Source organism: Anser cygnoides, chromosome 23, assembly GCF_040182565.1.
Source record: "Anser cygnoides isolate HZ-2024a breed goose chromosome 23, Taihu_goose_T2T_genome, whole genome shotgun sequence".
Lineage (NCBI taxonomy): Eukaryota > Metazoa > Chordata > Aves > Anseriformes > Anatidae > Anser > Anser cygnoides.
In genome coordinates this window covers 5,553,582-5,575,526 of record NC_089895.1, presented here as the reverse complement: position 1 = coordinate 5,575,526, position 21,945 = coordinate 5,553,582, and the positions used below count along the sequence as shown (strand labels likewise).

General features: G+C 47.9%; 1 protein-coding gene and 1 long non-coding RNA gene across 10 annotated transcripts in view; both read left to right on the top strand.

The window, feature by feature from the left end:
• C1QTNF12 (C1q and TNF related 12) overlaps positions 1-6,405 on the top strand; it is a 28,094-nt gene extending 21,689 nt beyond the window's left edge. For all 5 annotated transcript variants that reach the window (XM_048067593.2, XM_013194287.3, XM_013194290.3 and 2 more), the window contains 2 exons: positions 3,329-3,407; positions 4,009-6,405. In XM_048067593.2, coding sequence (XP_047923550.1) covers positions 3,329-3,407; positions 4,009-4,107 — 178 coding nt within the window. In that variant the 3' untranslated portion in view covers positions 4,108-6,405. The remainder of the gene's footprint in view (positions 1-3,328; positions 3,408-4,008) is intronic.
• Positions 6,406-9,869: 3,464 nt separating this feature from the next.
• The window catches only part of LOC106044327 (uncharacterized), a 39,095-nt gene continuing 27,019 nt past the window's right edge, over positions 9,870-21,945 (top strand). For 2 of the 5 annotated variants that reach the window (XR_010826356.1, XR_010826354.1), the window contains exons 1-2: positions 9,870-9,958; positions 18,581-20,904. This is a non-coding gene — a long non-coding RNA (uncharacterized lncRNA). Of the gene's footprint in view, positions 9,959-18,186; positions 18,297-18,580; positions 20,905-21,945 lie in introns of all 5 variants that reach the window. The other 3 variants (XR_010826357.1, XR_010826355.1, XR_007164729.2) reach the window with 3 other exon arrangements.

Here is a 21,945-nt window from a genome sequence, read left to right as displayed (position 1 = left end):
TGCCGTAAGCATGCTGTCGGCTGCTGTTTGCTGGCTTTGTCATCCTTTCAGCTGTAGCACATAGGTGCCCTGTGTCTCAGGGGGCCAGCTTGCCGAGGATGTTGAGCTTGGCGTGCTTTGCTTGGAGGAAGGCGGCTGGTGAACCCCTGGGCTGGGCTGAAATGCACCCAGCAGAGGGCAGTGCTGCTTGGGTAGAGTGGTCACTGCCTGCATCTGTGGCTGGAGCTTTGTCACTGGAGGAAAATCGCCTCTGCAGGGCTTGCAGAAGGTCTGCCCTGCCTGCAGCTCTTCCAGTGCAGCTGTAGCAACACCCTTGCAATAGCACCACTGAAATACATCCATAAAATGACTCCACAGGTGCAGCTTAAAACCCACGAAACCATAAGTTTGCTGCTGGGCTGGCTCCTTCAGCCCTCACCTTCCCCATTCCATGACTCAAAGCGCTGTAAATAGGACTGACCTCTCCACCGGCATTTCAGTTTAGGGGCTTTACTGGAGGATGAATTTGACGTGAAGCCTCATACAATAAATACCAGCTCTCTTAGGTTTCTTTGGCCTGTGGAAAAGACTTGACTGGCGTCAGAGTAGCCATTAGTAACTAGGGTAACAAGGAGCTGCGTGCCCATTGACCTGATGGGAAGTCAAGGAGCTTGTTGACTAGAGCACCTGGCACCTATTCAGCCTTGTAGACTGTTTTATAACAGTCTTTTATGATTGCAGCACTTAGCTGAGGCAGTGACAGACTGGTTGCAGTCTTGCACTTGTGAGGAGTCCTTTAGATCTTGTTAAGAACGGACATGGGCCTGATCTTGACATCTGGAATGTCTGATGACACGGAGTGATTTCGGGAGACTCCAGGCTTTTATTCTCAGGGGTGGAACAGGTAGGAACAACAGGGCAGAACGTTACTGCCCTTTTTGCCAGTAGCTCTCACAAATCTTCACTTACAAAATCATATAGAAAATCTAAATTCCATTCTCAAGTGTCACAGGGCTTCTGATTTCTCCACGGTTTTAGAGGTAGAAAAAGCAAAGTGAGGTAACTGAAAGTAATGACCTGAATACAGGTAAAATTTGAGTGTCATTCTTTAGCCATCTGTGGAGAGCGTGCTAATGGAAAAGGCTCTCCTTATGTGTTCATCCAAAAATTATTTTTAGCATAATTCTTAAACCCATATCTAACTACTTACAAATATAAATCTGATTTATAGAACCTATGAGGCCGTTGCATCTTGGCTTGGGACTTGTTTGCTTTAAAGCACTGCTGTTTTAGAGCCTGAAGCACTTAGGAAATCATTGTCACTCTGTGCCCTTTCAAGAGGGAAAGACAGATAAATCATTTTGAAAAATAAACGAAGGTGCCAGTGGTGAGTTTTAATGATTCCACAAATTCCCAGCTGATTTAATGAAGGCATCTGAGAAAGAACAAAGTGTGGTTTTTTTTTCTCTGTAAGGCTCACTTCTGTTTGCAAGGACAGTGTCTCTTTCTCCCCTCTGTTGTCCATTCAGCCAACCAGTAACATTACTTAAGAATGGATGTCAGCCTCTGATTGCAACATGACTTTAGTCTTGTTTACTTGTTCTGGTAAATGCAGGCACGAGAATTACCTAACAGGAAGCTTCTGTGTGGATCGTGGAAGCTACCAGGACTTTCACATTGCAGGTCGTTGAGCTGAAAGCTCCTAGCAAGGTCTTCGGGTACTATCTGGGATATGTGAACAACCTCTTTGTCACATACAGCCTAGGCATGTTTATTGGGATGTTTTTGGGATTAACTTGCCACGTGAAGAATTTATAGTTACGCTCTCCAAAGAGCAACGACAATAAAAACTTTTTTTCTTAGTCAGAACTGACCCAGCTGTTAATGGTTTAGATAAAACTCTCTGAAGTCTGACTCAGTTTTCATCAGTTGTCCAAGCTTGCAATTTACTGTCGGTTGTCCTGCAAGGCTGTCCTGAGCTGAGTGAGCTGGACAGCAGTGGGAATAAAGTGGGACCAGCACCGGCTCTATGGGAGACATCTCTCCCTCCTCTAGTGGGTGAGAGTGTGACTGGTCTGTGGGATGGAAGGAGGATGGGTGGAGGGATGGGAACCTGTCTGGACAGACACTCTGCTGGCACAGGCTGAGCTGCTACCCGTACTTGTGGAATTTCCTGGGGATGTCTACGTACACAGTCATTCATTTTAGGGAGCTGAAAGAGCCCTGAGGGCTTTCGGCTGAGAGAGATGGAAACTGAGAGGCACGGAGACAGTTGGAGTAGAAGAGATTAATGGTGGGAAGTTCCCACCCAAGTTAGGCTTTTGGCAGGATATGACACACAGACTGAGCTCTTCAATCAAGGTGGTGCCAAGTGGCTTGCTCTCTCAGGGCCAAATTGCCCCTACCTTTTGTGCACATTATTTCCTTGCAAGGGGGCTGGAAACAGCACGTTTGCACTTGCTAGGTTTCGTCACCACCTCTTCATGGAAAAAAGGGAGGGAGGGGGGGTTGGTTTGCTTGGAAAAACAACTGGATCTGCTAGCACCAGCTAGGCAGATTTTGGAAAAGCCAGGCAGGCATGGAGCTCTGTGCTTTCATATTGCTTTGAGGAATGGTTCTCCAGAAACTGAGGATGCCACAGAGTGGCTCTCCTACGTGTTACTGCTGCAAGGAATAAGGTGGGAATAACATGATATTAGAAAAGAACAGTGATGGGGGGTGATCTGGAGCTCTCCCACAAACTTAAATTGAATCACACGATTTTTTTTAGCTTGTATGTGATCCCTGATCTACATGGCCTCCCAAAAATAGCTTTCAGCTGCAGAGTGTTTTTTTTTTCTTGCACAGACAGTCTACATGTATTGTTATGGTGAAATAGGCCTTTCACACCTTGAAAATGAACTGTAATATATAGCTAGCTCTTTGCAGAATAACAGGAGTATAAACTGTTGTGGTGGTCAACAGACTGTGGGATAGCTGGCACGTAGATGGATCTAAAGGACATGTTCAGCTTCTGTTCCAGGGTGAGAGTTAGAGACCACAGGGTCTTGAGAAAGGCCTTAGTGAGAGGAGGTGGCTCCCTCTTTCTGCCTGCAGCTGAATTTTGCATCCACGACCCTGTGTACGCCGTGGGTCTTCCGTAAGTTACTGCAGTGAGGACAGAGTTCTGCTGTTCTTCTTCCAAGGCCGATTTCAGCTAGAACCAAGGCCACCTGTTTAGTACAGATGGACACTGGCACACCAGGTCCTCTTTCTAGGGAGGCTGTGAGACCGTTGCTGTTCCACATACAGCTGTGTTGTGACTGCCTCAGGTGCTTAACCTGTTTATTTTTCTTTCTCTACTGTTTAGGTCTTTGGAAGTCATTGCTGGTTTGGAAAGTAACAGCAAAATCTTCACGGTCTACGTGCATGGCTTACTGCAGCTGCAGGTAGGTCTTTGCAGACTGGGAGGCACAGTTACAGTTTGCTGGGCAGGATGCGGAGTTATTCACTGGCAAGGCTGAATTCTCACCAGGAGGTGGGAAAGCTGTTAACCTTCTTTGTAAGGTTAATGAAGTTATAGTCACCCCAGGTATGTCATTTAGAGAATCTGTGACAGGAACAGGAGCAAAGAACACGTTGCACATTCTGATCTTAAGTCACGGAGGTAGCCTTGTCTCTAAGAAATGACTTAATGAAAACAAATGTTTTTCTTTCTTAAGTCTCCTCCTGTATTGTCAAGGTGGCAGTCATATTTCCCATTTCATAGAAGCGAATCTGAAGTGCAGATGGCCATGTGACTGTGATCACTGAAGAAGACACTGGTGCAGTAAGGATCTGGTTAAGTAACAAGCTTAAAACAGTTTCACTGCAGCAGGTTTCTTCCAAGTCAAAGCCTTCGTGCTGCAGTGAAGATGTTGGGCCAGATCCTGTTCCCAGGAGCCACAGAAAACAGCAGGAAACTTCTAGGCTTAGTTCATGGCACTGAAATGCTTTTCTCCTTTTACACTGGGATGAAATGTCAGATTTTCCCTCTCGTTCTCTCTGCAGGCTGGCCAGTACACCTCCATATTTGTGGACAACAGCGCTGGAGCTCCCATCACCATTCAGAATGGATCGGATTTCATGGGCATGCTAATGGGCGCATAACATCATCTGCAGCACTGGGTCAGGGAAGGATACAAGCGAGAGCCTTGCAGCATATATTTGACTGAAGAAACCTTTACTTAGACTCTTGAAGACTGCTTCATGTAACTGTTGGCAACTTTAAACGAGCAAAGAGCCTTTCCTTTTGCAGATACTTCAGCTTGCTTTCAGAGGCTACTGCTTTTCAAGGTCCACAGCAGTTCATTCATCATAAAAAAATACACTTTTATAATTCAGAAACAAACTGTAATATTTAATTTGTGCTTCACCAGACGCTCACTGAGCAATACACTGAGATATGGCATTCGTTACATTATAACTTTGTTTCACACAATAACACTTGTAATCAGCACGTCTTTGGGATTGATTGAGGGGTGTTTAAGTTGGTAAATGAAGGATTGAGGGGGAAGTAAAATAGTGACTATATTCAGTGTGCTGTGGAGGAAGGAGACAAGAATTTGTCAACAAAACTGTTTTCATACAATTGTAAATGGTATAGGCCCTCTCATGTCCAAACTTAGATATATTTGACAAGTAGCATGTTGAATTCTCAAACAATGCCTGCTCCAGAGATGGGAATCCAAAGTCTGAACTGTTTAATTGTGGTTCTCTCTACCTAGGTATTTCTTTGATGTTATTGATGAAGCCAAATACCTCGCTGCCTGCGCAGTTTTGTTTTTAAGAAAAAGTGAGGCCGATGGCACCAGTTCTAGCGCGAACTCCCTCAGTCATGTTCTTATGTTTTAGTAAGATATATATTTGGCTTTGGACTGCATCACATACACAGCGTCTTCTCAGATGCCATATATTCATTTTCAAATGTATCAAATGCATTACGACAGTTGTCCAAAGGCTGGCACAGACAGTGAGGACAGCAGCCTCAAATCAGATGTGTCACCTGTTTGGTGCTTTTTTAACTATGGTGAAATAAAGAAAACACAGGACAAGGCTTACTTCCATCAGATGGCATGGGTAAAATGGAGTCTGAGCTCTGCTTGTTTGTTGGAAGTGCTGTCAAAGACTGTCCAAAAGCCAACCTGCAGGCAGTGAATATGTTCTGGATTTCCACAAATCTGTTTGCGAATGTAAGCATGTGAGATTGAGCCCCCAAAGCTGCTTTGAAAATAGCCTCAGGCTATAAACTCTTTTTAAAAAGTGAATGGGTGTTGTCATTTCAGTGGGTTAGTGTGTTAACCTAAAAAATTGTGATTAAAAAAAAACCAAACTACTCATTTAATGTACCTCTATAGCTTTCCCCTTCAACAGAGACTTGGCCCTTTTATTGGTGCAACTTAACTAAGGAAATGGTTGTATAGCAGCATCATAAATAATGTTAGCAAGGCCCAAAATGGAGTCCAGATACTTGTTTTGGAGCACTTGCAGTGAAAGGAAGATACCAGTTGTATAACATTGCAGTTTTTTATGATCAGTTACAACATCTTCATGCAATGAAAACAAAGACTGCTGGGGACAGAAAGTATGAACAAATGTCATCTGTTGCTGGGTCTGTTGTTCAGGCTGATCAGTATATGATGTTTCTACAAGCTCCAGGAACACTGCTGTAGCAAAGATGTCTTATTTCAAGAGCTGTGGAAAAATCTGCCCTATAATAGATATGTCTGAGGCTCTTTATCTCCATTCTAAATACCTAAAGATTGATCTTAAAAGGAGGGCTAAATGGTATTTTTCATTCACTGAGAATGTATTAAAATACCTAATGGAAGAGTAAGTAGAGAGTATGTGGAACAATCTGTTAGTGCTGTTTCAGGTATACATAGGTAAATTCCTCTTTTCTAGTCAAAAGAACGCAATTGTTCTAACTGGACATGTGAATGAGATATTAACTCTTGCTATACAATACGTGCCAGCAATTCCTGTGGATTTATTTTAGTACACTGTTGTGTACTGGTTGTTCCCCTGGTGTAGGGGAATCCACAGCTACTGAAAGACAGCAAATTGCCACAGTAGTGATTTTTGGGGCTTCACAATAACCCACATGCATATCACTGAACCGTATCAACAAAGACGGGTTGTTTGCACTGGGTTTTGATGGAGTAGGTGTAGTCAGGACCAATGGCCTATATCCCAGCGTGTATTACTATCCTGTACTTCCTACTGCGTGAATATTTGTAATAAATTGGGCTGTTACTTGCATGACTTGCAGCGACGTAATCACCAAGTGTTGTGACATTCAATGTATGTTGTTATACCTATGGGTTTTTTGAGCAAAGTCTCACTGTTCTTGGTAAATCAGAGTTAAAATATTTATTTTGTTGTAGAACTAAAAAATGTTTATCAGAACTCGTTTTGGGATGTGTGACTTATTTTTTTTCCCTGTTTGTTGCGTTTTACTCCTGTGAATTGTTCCGCCTTTATGTATGTATGGAGTGCTGTCCTGGCAGGTGTTTCCCCAGTGTGCCAGAAGCTAAATGTGTAATCACAGTGCCCTGAGGAACGCACAGCCTAAACAGTGATGGCTTAAATCTCCCTTGGTAGGAGTGATTTGCTTCTGGTCACTGTCAGAGAGAGAAGTAAACCTCCAGCTCTGGTCTCTCTTCATATTCTCCTCCATCTCTGGTCTCTCTCCATGTTCTGTAAGCCACATTGCCTTTTTCATTTAACCAGTAGAGACTGTTTGGGTCGGACTCAGTCTCATAGCCTAGGGGAAAAGAAAAATTAGAGGGAAACTGACACTGTCTCTTGAGCTTGTCCTGAGTCCACTGCCACCAGCAGGAAGCTTGTGGGGTTTTCATCAACTCTTTTTATCCTCAAAATAAAAATCCTGAAGGTTCTTGCTTAAGGGGATCAAGAAGGGTTGTCTGTTGGCTACAAGTTGAGCCCTGGATGCCACCAGGCTGCCATTCTCTTCCATCCCCAGGCTTCGGCCAGCAGTGTGAGCATGAGGCCATCTCTCCACCTTTGAGATGGGGCAGAATGCACTGAAACAGCCAGCAGCAAGCTGAGGCTGGCCTCCAGCATCGAGGTGCAAGCGTACAAAACTGATAACTAATGTGGGCACGGCCTCCTGCTGGGCCGTGGCTGACACAAACGCTCTGCAAGGCTTCCGAGCTCTTTGGAGGCTGAGGAGATTAATGGTGTGAGAAGCGAGGTTTCAATGCTTCTCTGTTTGTAGTCATAAAATTTATAGTCCACGAAAACACAAGAACTCGGGAGGACTAAGTTCAGTATGAAGGAGTTGTTTGTAACAAAATTAAAGCCCGTGTGCTTGAGCCTATGGTTTAATGGCCAAGTGAGCTAATCCCACCCAAGGCGAATGGCAATTTGTGCAAGGGGGCAGAAATCTGAGATGCACGCAGATTAAATGGCCACTTAATGCCCATTGAGATGATGACATCTTCAGCCTGGCCTTGGTATGTGAGACCCGTGAAGAGTCCCTCTGAGAAGAAGCTTGGTTTGGACCACTGAAGGAGGAGGGTCAGGAAGACTTCTGTATTTCCCATTAACAAATGCTGCTCCTAGCCCAGCATGGCGTATTACTAGGACTGCATTACATGGCTGAGAGTTGTGCTAGTCTAAGATAGGCTTTAGCCAAAAACTATTTTCTCCTAAATAATCTGTAACTGCATTCAAAGAACATTTTAAAAATACATACATATGTTATATATACATATATATTTCAATATATATATTTATTTTTCATTTACATTTCTAAGAATTTTAGTGTTTCAGGGAAACGAGGTAAGGAAAAGCACACCTGCATTACTGGAACAAGTTTCTTTCTTGCCCTCATCTCTGAGTTGTTCACAGAAATATTTGCCACGCAATCACCTTTGGAAAGCTTCATGCATTAGTAACTTGTACTCAGAACTTTGTCCAGGTACTTACAAGCTAGTTCAGGAACATTTTCAGGAAGGTTGCAGTGACGTGGATGAGTTAACGCTTCCTACATCTTTGCTGTCTTCACGGTGCACTTGCTCACTCTTCCTCCCGGCCCCTTTGCACCAGGCTGTGCACCCTGCGCGCAGTTTGGATCCAGACAAAGCCAATGCAAGCCAGCGTGGTTTTGCTGGAGTCAGTGCTCTGTGCTGCGTTCACTATCCAGGGTTCTGACATCTCCTGTGTGGATTTTCCCTACCTGAGAGCTTTTGCTTGCGAGATACTGACCCTGAGCCTGGTGTTCCTGGCCCGTATGACTCTCCGAGCTCCATATTCCCGTTGGATGCTGCATTGCTGTGGTCACCACACATCCCTCTTACATGGGCTGCGATGTAAACAGACTGCTTCACGGCTTAGCTTATATTTCAGGAACAATAAACCCAGCCATCCTAGGATGAGCATGGACTGCTAATTTCAATGTCTATAAAAGTGATTATCTTCACTCATAATTCCTTATTCTAAACAGTCTGGCTAAAAGTTTCCAGCTTCAGGCTAAAGTTACTTGCTTAGTGAGATGGTAAATATAACCTCATGCTGCTGGGACGTGTCTCTGCCCCTGGCTTAAGTGTTGAGGTTAGACGGTATTGCTAGCAGGCTTTTTTAGCTCCCTTTGTGTTGGGTGCCCTCACAAAACCTGCTGCCAGCTGCAGTTTCTGAGCCTGATGGAGAGCCCACTGAGGCCGGGGGAAAAATCTGGTTAAATCTCAAGTGATTCATCCCAGAAAATGGGTGTTTGGGTCTAGTTTGGGGGTTAACACCAGGATTGCCTTTCAGGTGTGTTTCTGCTGGTGTGGCTGCTTAAACTTTGTCCTGTGAGCTACACGGACAAGGACAGCTGGGTTGTCCCAGCTCTGCAATTGCCACTGCTCTTGCGTGGGCTGCCTCCGAAGGGCACGGTGCTGTGCAGGATCAGCCCTTCCCACGTGGAACCTGCAGGGAATTTTATTTAATTCACACAGGGCCTTGGACAGGCTGTGCTGGAGTTAGGAGCTGAGAAAAGCCACCACTGTAACCCCAGGGTCGTCCAGCCTGCGGCCCCATGCTTTCATCTACAGACAAGTAAACGCGACCGTCCAGACACCAGCATCCAGCCTGTGAATATTTTCCCTGGCTGGGAGCTGACAGGTTACGAGGTTTTAAGTTCTATTCGAATTTCCAGTTTTGTAAATGATCCCCACGCCACGCTCCAGACTGACTCCAGGGGTATTTACGTTGGATTAGCAGCAGGTTGCCTGCCTCTCCTCACGCGGTAGAAGAAGGCCCGGCAGATGTAAACTCCCCTTGAATGGCGGGCTATTAACCTTCAAGCAAGATGATGAGTTTGTCATATAAAACTCTTGCTATAAATAGGCGCAGGTTATAAATCAGGCCTGGGGACGGTGATGAAATCCAACAGCACCAGAGAGCCTCCCCAAGCCTCTTCTCTGAGAGGAGCCTGCACCCGGAACGGCCGACTGGTCTTGAAGGAAAACTCGAGGGGAATTTTAAAACTGCTCTGATTTGGTGACTGTGGGGGAAATAAAAATGAATAAATAAATAAATACAAGGCAGAACAAAATTAGCCCTCTATGGGCGTTAATACTACGTAATATTTTAGAACTAATACTTCAGCATTGCAACTGCAGTCAAAGAGAAAGCCATAGCAGCATGCTCCAAAAACCTTCATCTGCTACGTTTCCATAGAAAATTTGGAAGCTGCTGACTGTAAAAATTGAGCTTGTCTGTGCAAAGAGAGTACCAAACTCATCAGTTACACAGCTGATTCTTGTTCAGTGACTTTCCTTAATGCTCAAGTCGGGCTGGTATCAGTGAAGAGTAAGAGGACGTGAGATTAGGGTTTCAGGTGCACTGAATCTGGTCCGGGATAGCCAATTTCCTGCAGGTTCCTTGGACCCACCATTCTCCTGCTGGGTAGCCAGTGGGAAGGGACAGACGGCTGTTTGTACCTGCAGTGCTGGTGAGTAGGTGTTGGCTGCGTGTGGGATGGAGGATTTGCACCTAGCTGGTGAGGGTATTTTGTGGGGGGGGGGGGGTCACTGTAACGTGGGCTTTGAACACCTGGATGTGAACAGGGAAGGTACCAGAGTGCAGGGCTGGGGAGGTGGGACTGGATTCCAGAGGACTGGAATTAAATACAGAACAGTGAGCCCAGCCTGCCTGCCTTGTGTCTTCTTCATAAACCACTATGTGCATAAAGATCATGCCACAACCACCCAAGGAACAGCTTTCTTGTACCTACACCAAACTTCCCTGCGTAGACCTGTGGTCCTGTAACTGCCTAGGCAAATAAATCTGCGTAGAGGGCAAGGGTGGAAGGAACTGCTGTGAAATATCTTTATTCTTGGTTATATATTCAGTTGATCAACTCCTGGGGAGGCTCCAAATGGAGATAAGAATGGAAATATCAGCTTGAAAGCTCCGCAGCAATGCAGCGGCAACTCCAGAGCTGCGTTGGTGCTTTTGTGTGGCTGTCTCTGCAGGAGGCCCCTTCTGCACTGTGTCAGCGCAGCTCAGACGTCCCCACACACAGTGCTAACGTGCCTGGAAATGTTTTCCCTAGCATTAGGACTTCTGAGAAATACTTGCCACACTGATGAAAAACAAGAGAGAAACCTGGCATCGCGTGGAGAACAGCATCTTGTGTTTCCATAAAGCTTTCTTCCAGGTTTTCAGGCCCTAACTCTTAAATCCAGAAATTGCGTTTAAGATACTTGCTTCTTCATTAGGTCTGCTCTGTACTCTGGTTCATAACTGCTGCTTGTTTTTGCCTTCTTTTTGGCAAAGAAATCGTTGTTTGCTGTTTGTTTGGTGTAAACACTGAAGCCAGTGAAGAGACAAGCATGCAAACAGCGTTTGTTTCTCTTCTGCCTGCTGCTTGTCCTCCCTCTAGCTGGGGCTGCCTTGCAGAGCACTGGAAGAGCAGCTGGGCTCTGGGAAGGAGTCTCAGCCGTGGTGCTTTCAGGCTTCAGAAAATGGGAGAACACTGTTCAATGTAGCTCTAGCTGCAAGAGAAGAGAGCTGGGCCAACTTAAACGGGCTGAAAACAGTCCTTGAATTATCTCAGGCGTCTCCTTTGATGGGACGTTGAATGTTTGCTGTGTGTGTTGTGCTTGGAGTCTAACAAAGATTTACAGAATGAAGCTGTTTGTTTGTTTCCTTTAAATCAAAGGTCTCGAGGGCTGCTGTAATTATCAAACCCTATTTTTTTTTATTTTTTTTTTCCCAGCAAAGGGCACGGGGAGTTGCCAGTAATCTATAAAACAGCAATGACAGTCAATCTGGGGGAAATGATCTCAAGCATTATAAATATCTCCTACCAGGTTTGGGTTTTAAAGTTTTATGAAGTGATAGAGATTCTGGGGATGTTTTTACAAGAGACTGGAGAGCGAGCAGTAGGGCAGCTCGCAGGGGTAGCTGCGTTATGTGCTGCCTGCGGGGCTGGACGCTGGCTGGAGCTCTCTGAAGCCCTGGGTGTTGCACCCTCAGGGGATGTGTGCTTGCCTGCAGGAGCAGATATGTCTCGGAGCATGAGAATGGAAAGCCCTGGGTGTGGTTTCTGGCACTCTCTCTGACCTGCTTGTTGGCCTTGAGAAAGGCTCCTCATTTTTAGTGTCTTCCCTATCTCAGCTGGCAGCTCTTTGGGAAAGTGGCTTCGGTGGATTCCTGCACCCCAAGTGTTGGGCCCATGCAAGGTTATTGAGTGCTCGTGTTCTGGAGCTCACTCAGGTTGCCCTTAGGTATTGTTTGGTAGCCCTGTATGCCAACAGGAATGCTGTCTCTGTGAAGAGCAGTGGTGCTTTATGAGCTTGATTAACTCCTGCTAACGTTGCCACAAATTGTGAATCAGCTCCCCGCTGCAGAGGATGTGGCGTTAAAGGGATATAGGGCTTGTGCACGAGGGCACTGGCATCGAGGGATCACGTCTGCCTCCCACTCAGGGAAGGAGTCATCAGCCTTCCTGAAACCTTCTGCTGAAAATCAAATGGAAACTTCCCCAGGAGCAGGGGGAGCGCCCATTCCGGAACCTTTCTGGGTAACGTCTGGATAACTTCCATTGTCTGGGCTGTTTTTCCCCCCTTTTCTTGCTGCCGGAGGTGTTCCTCAGTTGGAGGTGAGGAAACGCTGACCTCAGAGGATGGTGTTTCCAGTTTCAACCACAGGCAGGAGCCACTGGAAATATCACCCCTTTGAAGATTCCAGCCCTGCTCTGCTGTTTTCTGTGGTTTGCATAAATCCCAATGGCTGGATCCTCACCTGGGCTGCGCCAGCATCGTTCCCCTACGGTTTAGGGGGCTGCTCTGGTTCCTTTAGCTGTGGATGCCCAGGTAGACTGAAATACTTCCCGATTGCTTGTTGCTGGATCCTAACCTTGTCATTACCTTAACGGCAGAGAATCCGTAACTGGAATTTCAGACTTCTACCTCTTTGATCTCCTTCTCACTCCCTTGTGTTGTCATGATTAATGACAGACTATTTGAAAAATGCTGTGGTGTCTGACTAATGCAATCTGAGGGGTGGGCAGAGTTCCTTATTTCCTCCTGTTGCAGACCTGTTAAGTGACTGGAGAAGAGTTTATTTTCCGCTTCACTTTGTCAGAGCTTTTGAGTGCCTGGGGCAAGGAGGGGGTTAATATTCTCTGCTGTGTTAAAAGTAGCTTTTTTTTTTCTTTTTTTAATCAATTAACCACCTATCTTTCCTGGTCCAAAAAAGAAACAAAAGTATGTGTGACATCCAAATTCTGCACATAAAAATCCCATTTTATAATAATAAAATGTATCGAGTTACTTATCTGGAGGCTGTTTGTCTTGCAGTAAGATACTTGCATCAGTTAGTGAGTGCCTTCACGGCTCTCTGCATCCCGTGGCTCGCCCTGACCAAGGATAGTCTGTGAACCGCCAGCAACGGGTGACAAAAGTCCTTGATGGCGAGTGGGAGCAATGCTGCAAGAGCAGCCAAGGACCTCCGGGATCTGGAGATGCAGGAAGAAAGGCACTGGTAGTCTGCACACCAACAAAAGCCCCAGGGAAAATTTAACCCCTTTGGTGTTTTCTTATGTCTTCAGCACGCTGGTCTTCTGGATGTTGAGCTGTTGCTGGCATTTGTCAGTGAGGTTTGTTCCGAGAGAGAGAGAAGTGGAGCTGGCTAACTTCCTAAGAGCTTGTTCCATGTCCCTGCGGACCTTGCAGTCCTGCAAAAGCAGAAGGGTGCTCTGGCGGTGAGAGGGCAGGCTGTGTTGGCACCACTTGCTGCTGAGCCTGAGGGGTGAACCAAAACACGGCTGCTTGCTGGGAGTGAAAACGCCCAGCCTGGTATTTCTGTTGCTGTAGTGCCCGTCTCAGCAATGCCCAGTTAGTGCCAGAAACAAGTAACCACTTCTGATGGGGCTGCTCGGTGATACCTAGGGAAAAACTTCACTCAGGCTTTTTGGGAAGGTCCTTTCTGTGCCGAGGGCTGTAGAGAGCACTCAGAATGCATTCCTTGGTGTCCCCTGGATCCCTGCACCCGGACGAGTGTCCCTGTCTCTGGAAGGGTCACTGCCACGGAGCCCTGGGCAGCAGCTGGAGCAGGCTGAGAAGCCAGGAGAGGTGGGCCAGGAAGCAAACTGCAGCCAGGCTGGCTCCCGCAGGCTGGTATTTGTGCAATTGGTCTGTACTGACATATTTACTCTTCCTTTTAGAGCAAAGTGCCAGGTAAAGAGGGAGAGGACGTCAGACAGCAGTGCTAGACATCTCAGGGCTGGATCTCCAGCCATTGCCCCTTGCCTCACTAGGGCTCAATGGGCTACATTCTTCTTTCTTTTCCCCCCTGATTTAGACAAATAGGAGCTGGAGCCTTAAGGTATATTAGAGAGTGATAGGGATCTGGCTGATAATACATTCTGGGCTGCGCGTGAGGAAGCCATTAGCTTAAATCAGGATGGACAGGATCTGATAACGGGGAGGTGGATGAGGGGGAGAGGGGCTGTGGCTGTGCCAGGCGGCAGCGCTGATGCTCACCTTCTCCATCAGCCGCAGCAACTGGGGCTGAGCCTCAGACCTGCAGGGTGATGCTGGAGGGAAAAGGGGATGCAGGTGGGGATGTCAAACAGCGGGAGCTGCTTGCTGGGTGCACGTGGCTGCCACGATCCGTGTCCTTTCCCATCTAGCACCTGAACCCTGGGTCAGCTCCTTCCCATCCCGCACAGCCACAAGCAGAAGTGTGTGCGCACAGCCCCTGCAACGTGGAAGCTCACCAGGCTTGTTCATGCTTGAGTTGTCAGTGGAGGCTAATTAAAAAGCATGATCTCACTTAATGAGCGTGAGGAGTTTTCGCTCCGTGTTTCAAGACACCTTTAGGCACTGTCAGATGCGGCCAGGCGGCAGGCTCTGACTTCATCGCGATGCCTTCTTCCTCCTCAGGAGGAAGAGGAGGCAGTGACCAGTGTCTTTGCCCTAAGCCTAATGCAAGAGAGGTCCAAAACCTGAAGATCTCCCTGGCAGCTTGTCCTTGTGGCTTCTGGAGAACAGACAGGACCGAAGCCTGCTGTGCTGCAGTGGAAAATGCCTGGAATACCTGTCCAGAGACCTCAGTCCTCCTCTCATGCTTCCTCTTGCTTACCTCACCCTCTCTTTCCAAGCCACCGTTAATGATGTTAAATCTCTCTAGATGCTTTTGTTGTTAGCTTTTGTTGCTTGGAGCGAAAATAGTAAGAGCTGGGAATTCCTCTTCAAGGCCTGATGAACTCAGGCCATGCGAAAATACCATCCAAATCAGTCCCCCTCTGCACGCCATCAAGCTGCAGCCCTTCGAACCAGCGTGCTGGGTGCCTGTGCCCGAAGCCCCTCGCTCCCCAGGGATGCCCGTGGGTCTGCTGCCTCTCCTCGTGCGGGTCTGCTGCCGGAGAAGGGAGGTCAGCTGCTGCCCGTTGCATGCAGCAGAAGCTGGGCTTGAGGATTGTGTTTCCAGTCCTCGGGGCTTGGAAGCCACCCGTTGTGGTGCTCATCTCCAGGAGGGGCCGTGCCAGACAAGCTCTGTTTCCGCTGGACCACTGACACCAGCTTCCTCCCTCCAGCTGGCCCGGCTCAGCCCAGCCTTGGTCGTGTTTCCCCCCTCTCCTCTCATGCCCAGTGGAGTCACGCAGGCATTTTGGGCCATAGGAATGTGCTGTTTTGACTCTGCAAACTCGGTGGGAGCATTTGCTAGAGACGCACTGTAGTTGTATCGGGCCCAAAAGGAGGAGGTGGGGGGGGGAATGGAAAAAATTACTGCTTCCAGCTGCGGCCAGGTTCCTGCTTGCCGTGTCCTCGTGCTGCTAGCAGCCTTGCCCAGGGACTGCTCCACGCAACTTAATGACCTTAATGAAGCTGCAGCGAGTGGCACAGAGCTGATGCTCGTGTTGAGAGCCCCTTGGTTTGTGTCACAGGCCCTGGATGCTGAGGATCCAGTGGCTCTCCTGTTGCACGAGTGGCAGAGCTGTGACCTCGGCGGAGCCGTGCTAGCTTGCCTTGTGCATGGACTTGTTTCACGCTGTGGGCTCCAGTCTTGTCTTGGAGATTTAGTAACAGACTTCCCCACGTCCCTGCATTTAAAAACTCAGTCTTTTCCTGTGAATAACCCTGGGAGGCAGGATGCCTGAGGTCACCCATTTGGTGATTTAAATCAGGCCATCTTGCCTCTTTCTAGGTGGTTGGTTACTGCCTTTTTGTCACAAACATCTTTGAAGGTATTCATATACCTCATGAGAAAAGGAGGACAGGAGAGAGAAAACAGGATCCAGCCTTCAGAGCCTAGAGTGCCGCCTTTAAAACTTCCCACACGTGAAAATCTGAGCAACACGCAGCCGGAAAGCAGTGAGAATGCACACAGGAGTTGATTGGAAATGCTGCGGAGCTCAAGAAAAGGCCGTGCTCTGCGGATATCCCTTATCTCCTTCCCCAGGGGCTCCCTCTGGTCCTTTCTGCTGTGATGGGTGGTAGCCAGGAGTGAGACAGCCTGGCTCTAGGAAAGGGATGGAGGTGGATGGGTAGAGGCAGCAGGGAAATCACCTCTCAGTGTCTAAATTACTGGTGACCCAGGAAGGCTCCGGATTGCCCTGAGAAAACACGTGTAAAGTGATCCCTCCTGCCAAATCTCCTTTGAGGCTTTGCTAGAGGAGGCTGTGGGTAGGGAAAGAAAGCAAAGATCCCGCATCTGATCTTCTGCTTCCGAGCCTGGTTTTACTGAGCGGTGCTTTATTTTCCTAGGGGGGGTGCCTGATGGCTTCCTGCAAATGCATTCCCCCCAGAAAGAAACAGCCTAAATTTCTCCCACCGGCCACTTCTCATGGATTATCTGATGTGGTGAGCACTCTGTTGTGATGCAGAGAAGGCTCTGGAGAGAGGAGCGAAGGGAATGATGATGTGCAGGGAAAGCTCCTTGGCTTATCTTGGAGAAGTAACCCCACAGGAGGCTGTTCCTATTTCTTCCATTTGTAATTAAAGTGAGGGAAACCCCAGGACTCTAAAGAAGAGAATAAATGCGTGGTGTTTTTTTCCCTGCTCTGACAGAGTTGGGAACAGGCACAAAGAGGGACATGGGACCCCTTTTGCCAGAGCGCCTGCAGCAGGAGCTGGCTGGGGAGGTGTATGGGGGGAACGGGAAGGATGCTGCAGGATGCGGCCGGTGATCGTACCAGAGCCCAAGTGCTGCTGTGAGCCACATGCTGGAGTGACTTGCCACGAACGCTTGCCCGTGAGTCTTTGTCAAATCTGGCTGTCTAAGCAGGAGGAGTGCTTTCTTCCTCCCTGCTGTCACCCCCCTGGCTGCCTTAGGCTGTCGAAGTCATGCTAGAGAGCACAAGCATAAAAGAAACCTCAGTCGAGCCCCGTGGTTACAGCGCTGCGGCCCAGGACACTGCATGCCGTGGCTGTTCATTCTTCTGGGTTGTTTAACTGCTGCTCCTGACAGCAGATTGGTTTTAAACAGCTTCTAGCCAGAAGAAAACAGTGTGCGATGCCGAATCTCCTGCGGTGAGACAGGAATGACGCTCCTTCTCCTTGCATTGTGTTTCTCATTTTGATGTTTTAGCATCTTTTCTGCATATGTCTGGTTCATTGCTTTTAATAGAGTTAAGTGCAGTTGTCAGAAACTATTATTAAACTAAGCTCAGTGTTGCCTACGTTTTGGGTGCCTTTGCAAAGCATTCAGAAAATTCAGCTGCACGTGAAGACCCACCAAAGGTGGGAATAACCCCTCCTGGAGGTGAGCAGTCCCAAATCTGCATGGCTGAGAGCTCAGGAGCAACACAACTCAAGCCCCCAGGAGCCACTGAGTGTATTTCCAGAAGGGCTCCCACGAGCAAAGCAGGACGGGCTCTGCCTGCCTTGAGAAAAGCAACCCCAGTGTAGATAAGCAGAGCCGTTTTTGTAGTAAGGAGGATTAACAAGGTTAATTTTAATCATAAACCCACATCAGCAGCCAAGACTTGAAATGTTCCTGCCCAGAAAGGAAAACTGCAGAAGAAACAATGAGGATAACTCTGCCCCGGGTGACCAGATGGGAAAAGACTCTGAAATCTTCTGCATTTACTTACCACTGCTTTTTGTTGCCAGTGGAAGCTGCCTTGAACAGTCAATGAAGGGAGAGCTGCCTATTCACTGACAGATTTGCAGATTTATATTTCATTATGTAGCTGCCACAAAAGGCTCCCCATTCCTGCAAATAATTAACTGCCTGGCACTTCTCAGGGCCTTCAATTACACACCTGCAAAAGTATTTGCCTGATCAGGACCTCAGAGAAGAGAATCAATAAAGAAACAAGTTTAATGCAGTTTTTAAATAATCAGTTTGGTGTTATTTCTCTGCTGCCTTACCCATAAAGGTGAAGCCTTTATACTCTAATGAGCACTACCTTCATTTCAGCCCAGCCTTATAGCCTGAACATATTTGCTTTGGGTAGAAACTGCGGAGGCCAAGGGGGTGAGCCTTTGAAAAAATCAAGTTAATTTAATTCTGGCTGCTTCTGGCTTCAATGGACTCCAATAAAAACAGGAGTCTGATTTCTTAAGCACCTTACTTTAAAAGCTCGTGCTAATCTCAAAAGGCATAGTAGGCTAATATTATGATGCTAAGGGCTGGCTGAAATGGCTCCCACAGACCAGATTTTCTTGAGGATCTTTGTAGCTCCTTACACGTCTCCTGAGCAGAGAACAAGTCTTATTCTTTCAGCTTTCAGAGATGTTTTCAGCATCTGTCAGAGCACAGGGTGCTGTGGAAGGCAGTCGGAGGGAACAGCACTCCCAGGGCAAAACTGGAGAAGCAGAGACCTCCTCCTGCAGGTCCGTAAGCTGGTCTGACCCTTGCCAAGCACGTGCATAGCTCTCTGCCAGGTCTGCACGAGAAGCCTAAACACTGGGAAATATTTATGTTGCTAAATGACTTGTGTTAATAGTGTTACATTGAGATGGTGCCTCTCTGAAGCAACTGCAAAAGAAAAACCAAGCGGGCAAATGAGTATGTTGTGTTATAGTAAGCATCAGTAATGTTGTGTATTATTTGATCCTATTACATCAATATTATATGAAAATAACCTGATGCTGGGCTATTGATTTCTGCTATGTAGTGGGAGTGGTGGCTTGCCAGGCTGCTAGCTACTGGTGGAAGGAAGAAATGGGTTCTGGATGCTCAAGACTGATGCTGAAAGATCAAGGCAGAAGCCAGGCTACATCCCCACTGCCCTTTGTTGGTTACCCTTGGGCAGCGCATGTGCAGCGAGCTGCTGGAGCTTCTCAAAGGGGCTTCTCAAACCACCCTTGTGAAGGTATAAGCAATAACTCAGAGTATAACAGGGGAGATTCAAGACCAGAAAATGCAAGTTGTCCAACTCTACTTTCTGTGAGCGGATTTGTTAACACCAGACCTTCAGTTATTGTTTGGTGCTGCTTGACTTCTAGGGCTGTGACCCTGCTGATCTGCCCCTCTGAGGATCCCGGCTGAAAGAAGGTGTAATGCTGGAGAGAGGGAAGGAGGGATCACATGGAGCGTGTGTCAGGAGAGTGGAAAAAAAGGAGTCTCTTTTCCAAACCAACATCATTAAAGAAAAAAAGCAAATCACAGAGTCTGCAAGGAAGCCCTTGAGGACAAAGATGGGAACAGAGTTGGGCAATGCAACAAATAGACCATTTTTCATCACAATCTCATAACTGCTGTCTTGTTCCCAGTCTGCTCTTATGACAGACTTTGCAATACCCACTGGGGACTCTTCTAGGACACAGTGCTGTGAGCCAGAACCTCATTTTAGCATTATACCAGGGAAACTATGCTAGGCAAACTGGAGCCACGGAGTCAGGTTTGGATCCAAAGTACTTTTTTTTTTTTTTTTCCCCTTTTGGCTCCAGAAGCCCAGAGCAAAGAATGTAAATTGGCTTTGCAGAAGTATGTCAATTTTGGTGCCAAAGTTTCATTTGATATCATCTCTGTCTGGCACCTACACAGCAGGTGCTTCCCGAGATGACCTGAGGCACGCAGGCACAGCGCGAGCACCGGGTCGTGCGTCTTGCACGAGGCTACGTGCCGCTGCCTCCTTGCAGCCATGGAGGCTGTCTCCTGACACCGTGCCCCCAGCCACAGCTACAAATGGATTTTGCAGGAAGGCTGGCTGCTCCAGCCTCCTCCACCGCTACCCAAACCAACGCGCTGCCTCACAATCCATCACGCGAGTGATAAGCCTCCAGTGCTCGCTGTGAGTCATCTCTACAAACTCTGTGCTGAGTCCTGCGGAGGCTGAGCAAGCTATTTGCTTGAGTAAAAAGTGCTCGGAGGATTTTAGGATGCAGACCTGGCCCCTTGAGGGAAGCAGTCCCCTTCTCCTTTGGCTACCAGGTTTGTACCTCGGTCTCTGCTAGCTCTCGGCCACAGGAGGTGTTCAGATGCCCATCTGAATAGCGAGCAGGAATCAGGTGAAACAGGCAAACCTTCTTCAGTACTTGGGTTTGTGGCCAAGAAAAAGGACAGATCTTGGAATGAGAGCAGTTTGGAGTGTCATCCATGGCCCAGGGAAGGGCAGGAGCATCTAAATGCTTACACGGTTTTGTAGTGAGACAATACTCTTAGTATCCTCTTGTCCATCCATCAGCCATGTCAGATTCGACACGCTGAGTTGGGAAGGTAGGGATGGGATGGGACTCAGACCAGCTAAAGCCAGCCTGCCTCTGTGGATGTTTTTCTAGTCTGGAATTGTTTAAATCCACTGGGATTTAGGCTGAGCCAGGATCAAACCGCTGAGTGCCTCAAACCCCCACAGAGTTTTCAAGGTGAAAAAGGACTTTCTATCAGATTCCCAGCTAAAGGAGTGCGTTCCTACCCTGTCCTTAATTGTTAACATTTGAGAGAGTCAATTAAATTGTTTTCATGATGGAGCAAGGATCTTTCCTCTCTCCTGCACTTCCAAGGTCACGTTTGGTAGCAAACTCCCATGGAAAGATTGCGAAAAATTCCTTGCTGGAAGATATGATTAAACAAAAGTCTTTTGGTGAATTAACAGGCAGATCGCTAATCGGCCTTAACCTCTCTGAGCTAATGCTTGCTGACGGGCGATTGTTTCAATTAATCCAAGGCGACAGTAACTGACAGCCTTTTGAGGGAAAGGTTGCTCTATGCAAACAGGAGATGTCCTCTAAAGTACCTTTGCAAATAAAGCTGTAAAAAGGAGGTTTAAACAAGAGGAAGGTATCTTGTGTAAGGCACCTCCTTATACCCTCAGTACTCTGCACAGTTTGCTCTGCTCTTCCATCCCCAAATCTCCTGGAGTGTCTCAGCTTTGTACCTGCTCCGCATTTCCACCTGAACACACCTTTCCTCTCCTGGTTAGAGAGGAAAATCTGCCCCGTCCCTGCCGTGGGTGCCTGAACTCGTGGGGGATCAGGCCAACCTGCCTCCTGCTTACAGGTAAAATGTGCTCTCGTTCGGTGCCTCGGAATTGTAATGTGAGATGTGATGGAAAGGAATGGTGATATAATATTGGAAGAATGTTTCTTTTAGCTAGAAGCAATTTTTCCTGGGCTTTGTTTTGTTTTAAGCAGACACAGCCCTGAGTGAAACCTTTTAATGTGATGTGGAGCAGTGTGGAGAATTAGTCATTTAGACTGAAAAAAGCAGGACGTAGCTTGGCAGAAAGCAGTGAGGACGGCGTGGCTAAAGCTGCAGGATTTACAAGGAGACAGGTGAACTGTCCCGCTGCAGTAACGTTTGGCTGGAGAAATTTGCAAGGAAGCAGCATCACAGTTATCCCTAGCACGCACACAACAGTTACATGGGGTTTGGTGATGCCAGGAGGAAGCAGAATAAAAGTGCCTCACTCTCAGTAAGTTAATTACCGGGTGCTGGATAAAAATGCACTTAGCCATGCTGGGTGGGAGACTGTTTACAGGGTAGGTACAAAGCCAGGAGCTGCAGAAAGAGAGGAAAGAGTTGAGAGAGAGGAGATGGAGCTGCGTAAGGAGACTGAGGGCCTGGTGTTCGACCCATGGGATTCGCAGGGGGAGCAGGGGAAGGAGGCGGTGTTCCTTGCTTTAGCTCCTGTGCCTTTCCCCTCGAGTCTTTCGGGACGCGTCCTCCAACACGCCCCTGGCTTCTCCTCCCTCGCAGCCAGACAAATTGGGCCTCGCCGAGTGTCCTCCCCCAGGTGCCCGGGCGCCAGGCCGTCAGCGCGGCGGTGGCGGAGGAGGCCGCAGACAGGGAGGCTGCTGGCGCTGAGTGACAGCGCTGGCCTCCCGCCAGCGGGACAGCAGGCCGGGCCGCGGCGGCGACCCGCGGCCTTTCGCAAACGAGGTGCCCAATTAACCGCTCTCCTCCGCTCAGGGATGAGTTATTCCTCCTCCGGAAACACAAACGTGTGTCGTGGAGGGGCCTTGGGGTGCTGCTCCTTGGGTCTCTCCATGGCGTTGCTGGAGGACGGTGTTATGGCTCGGCGGGTCTCCTGCGGATTTA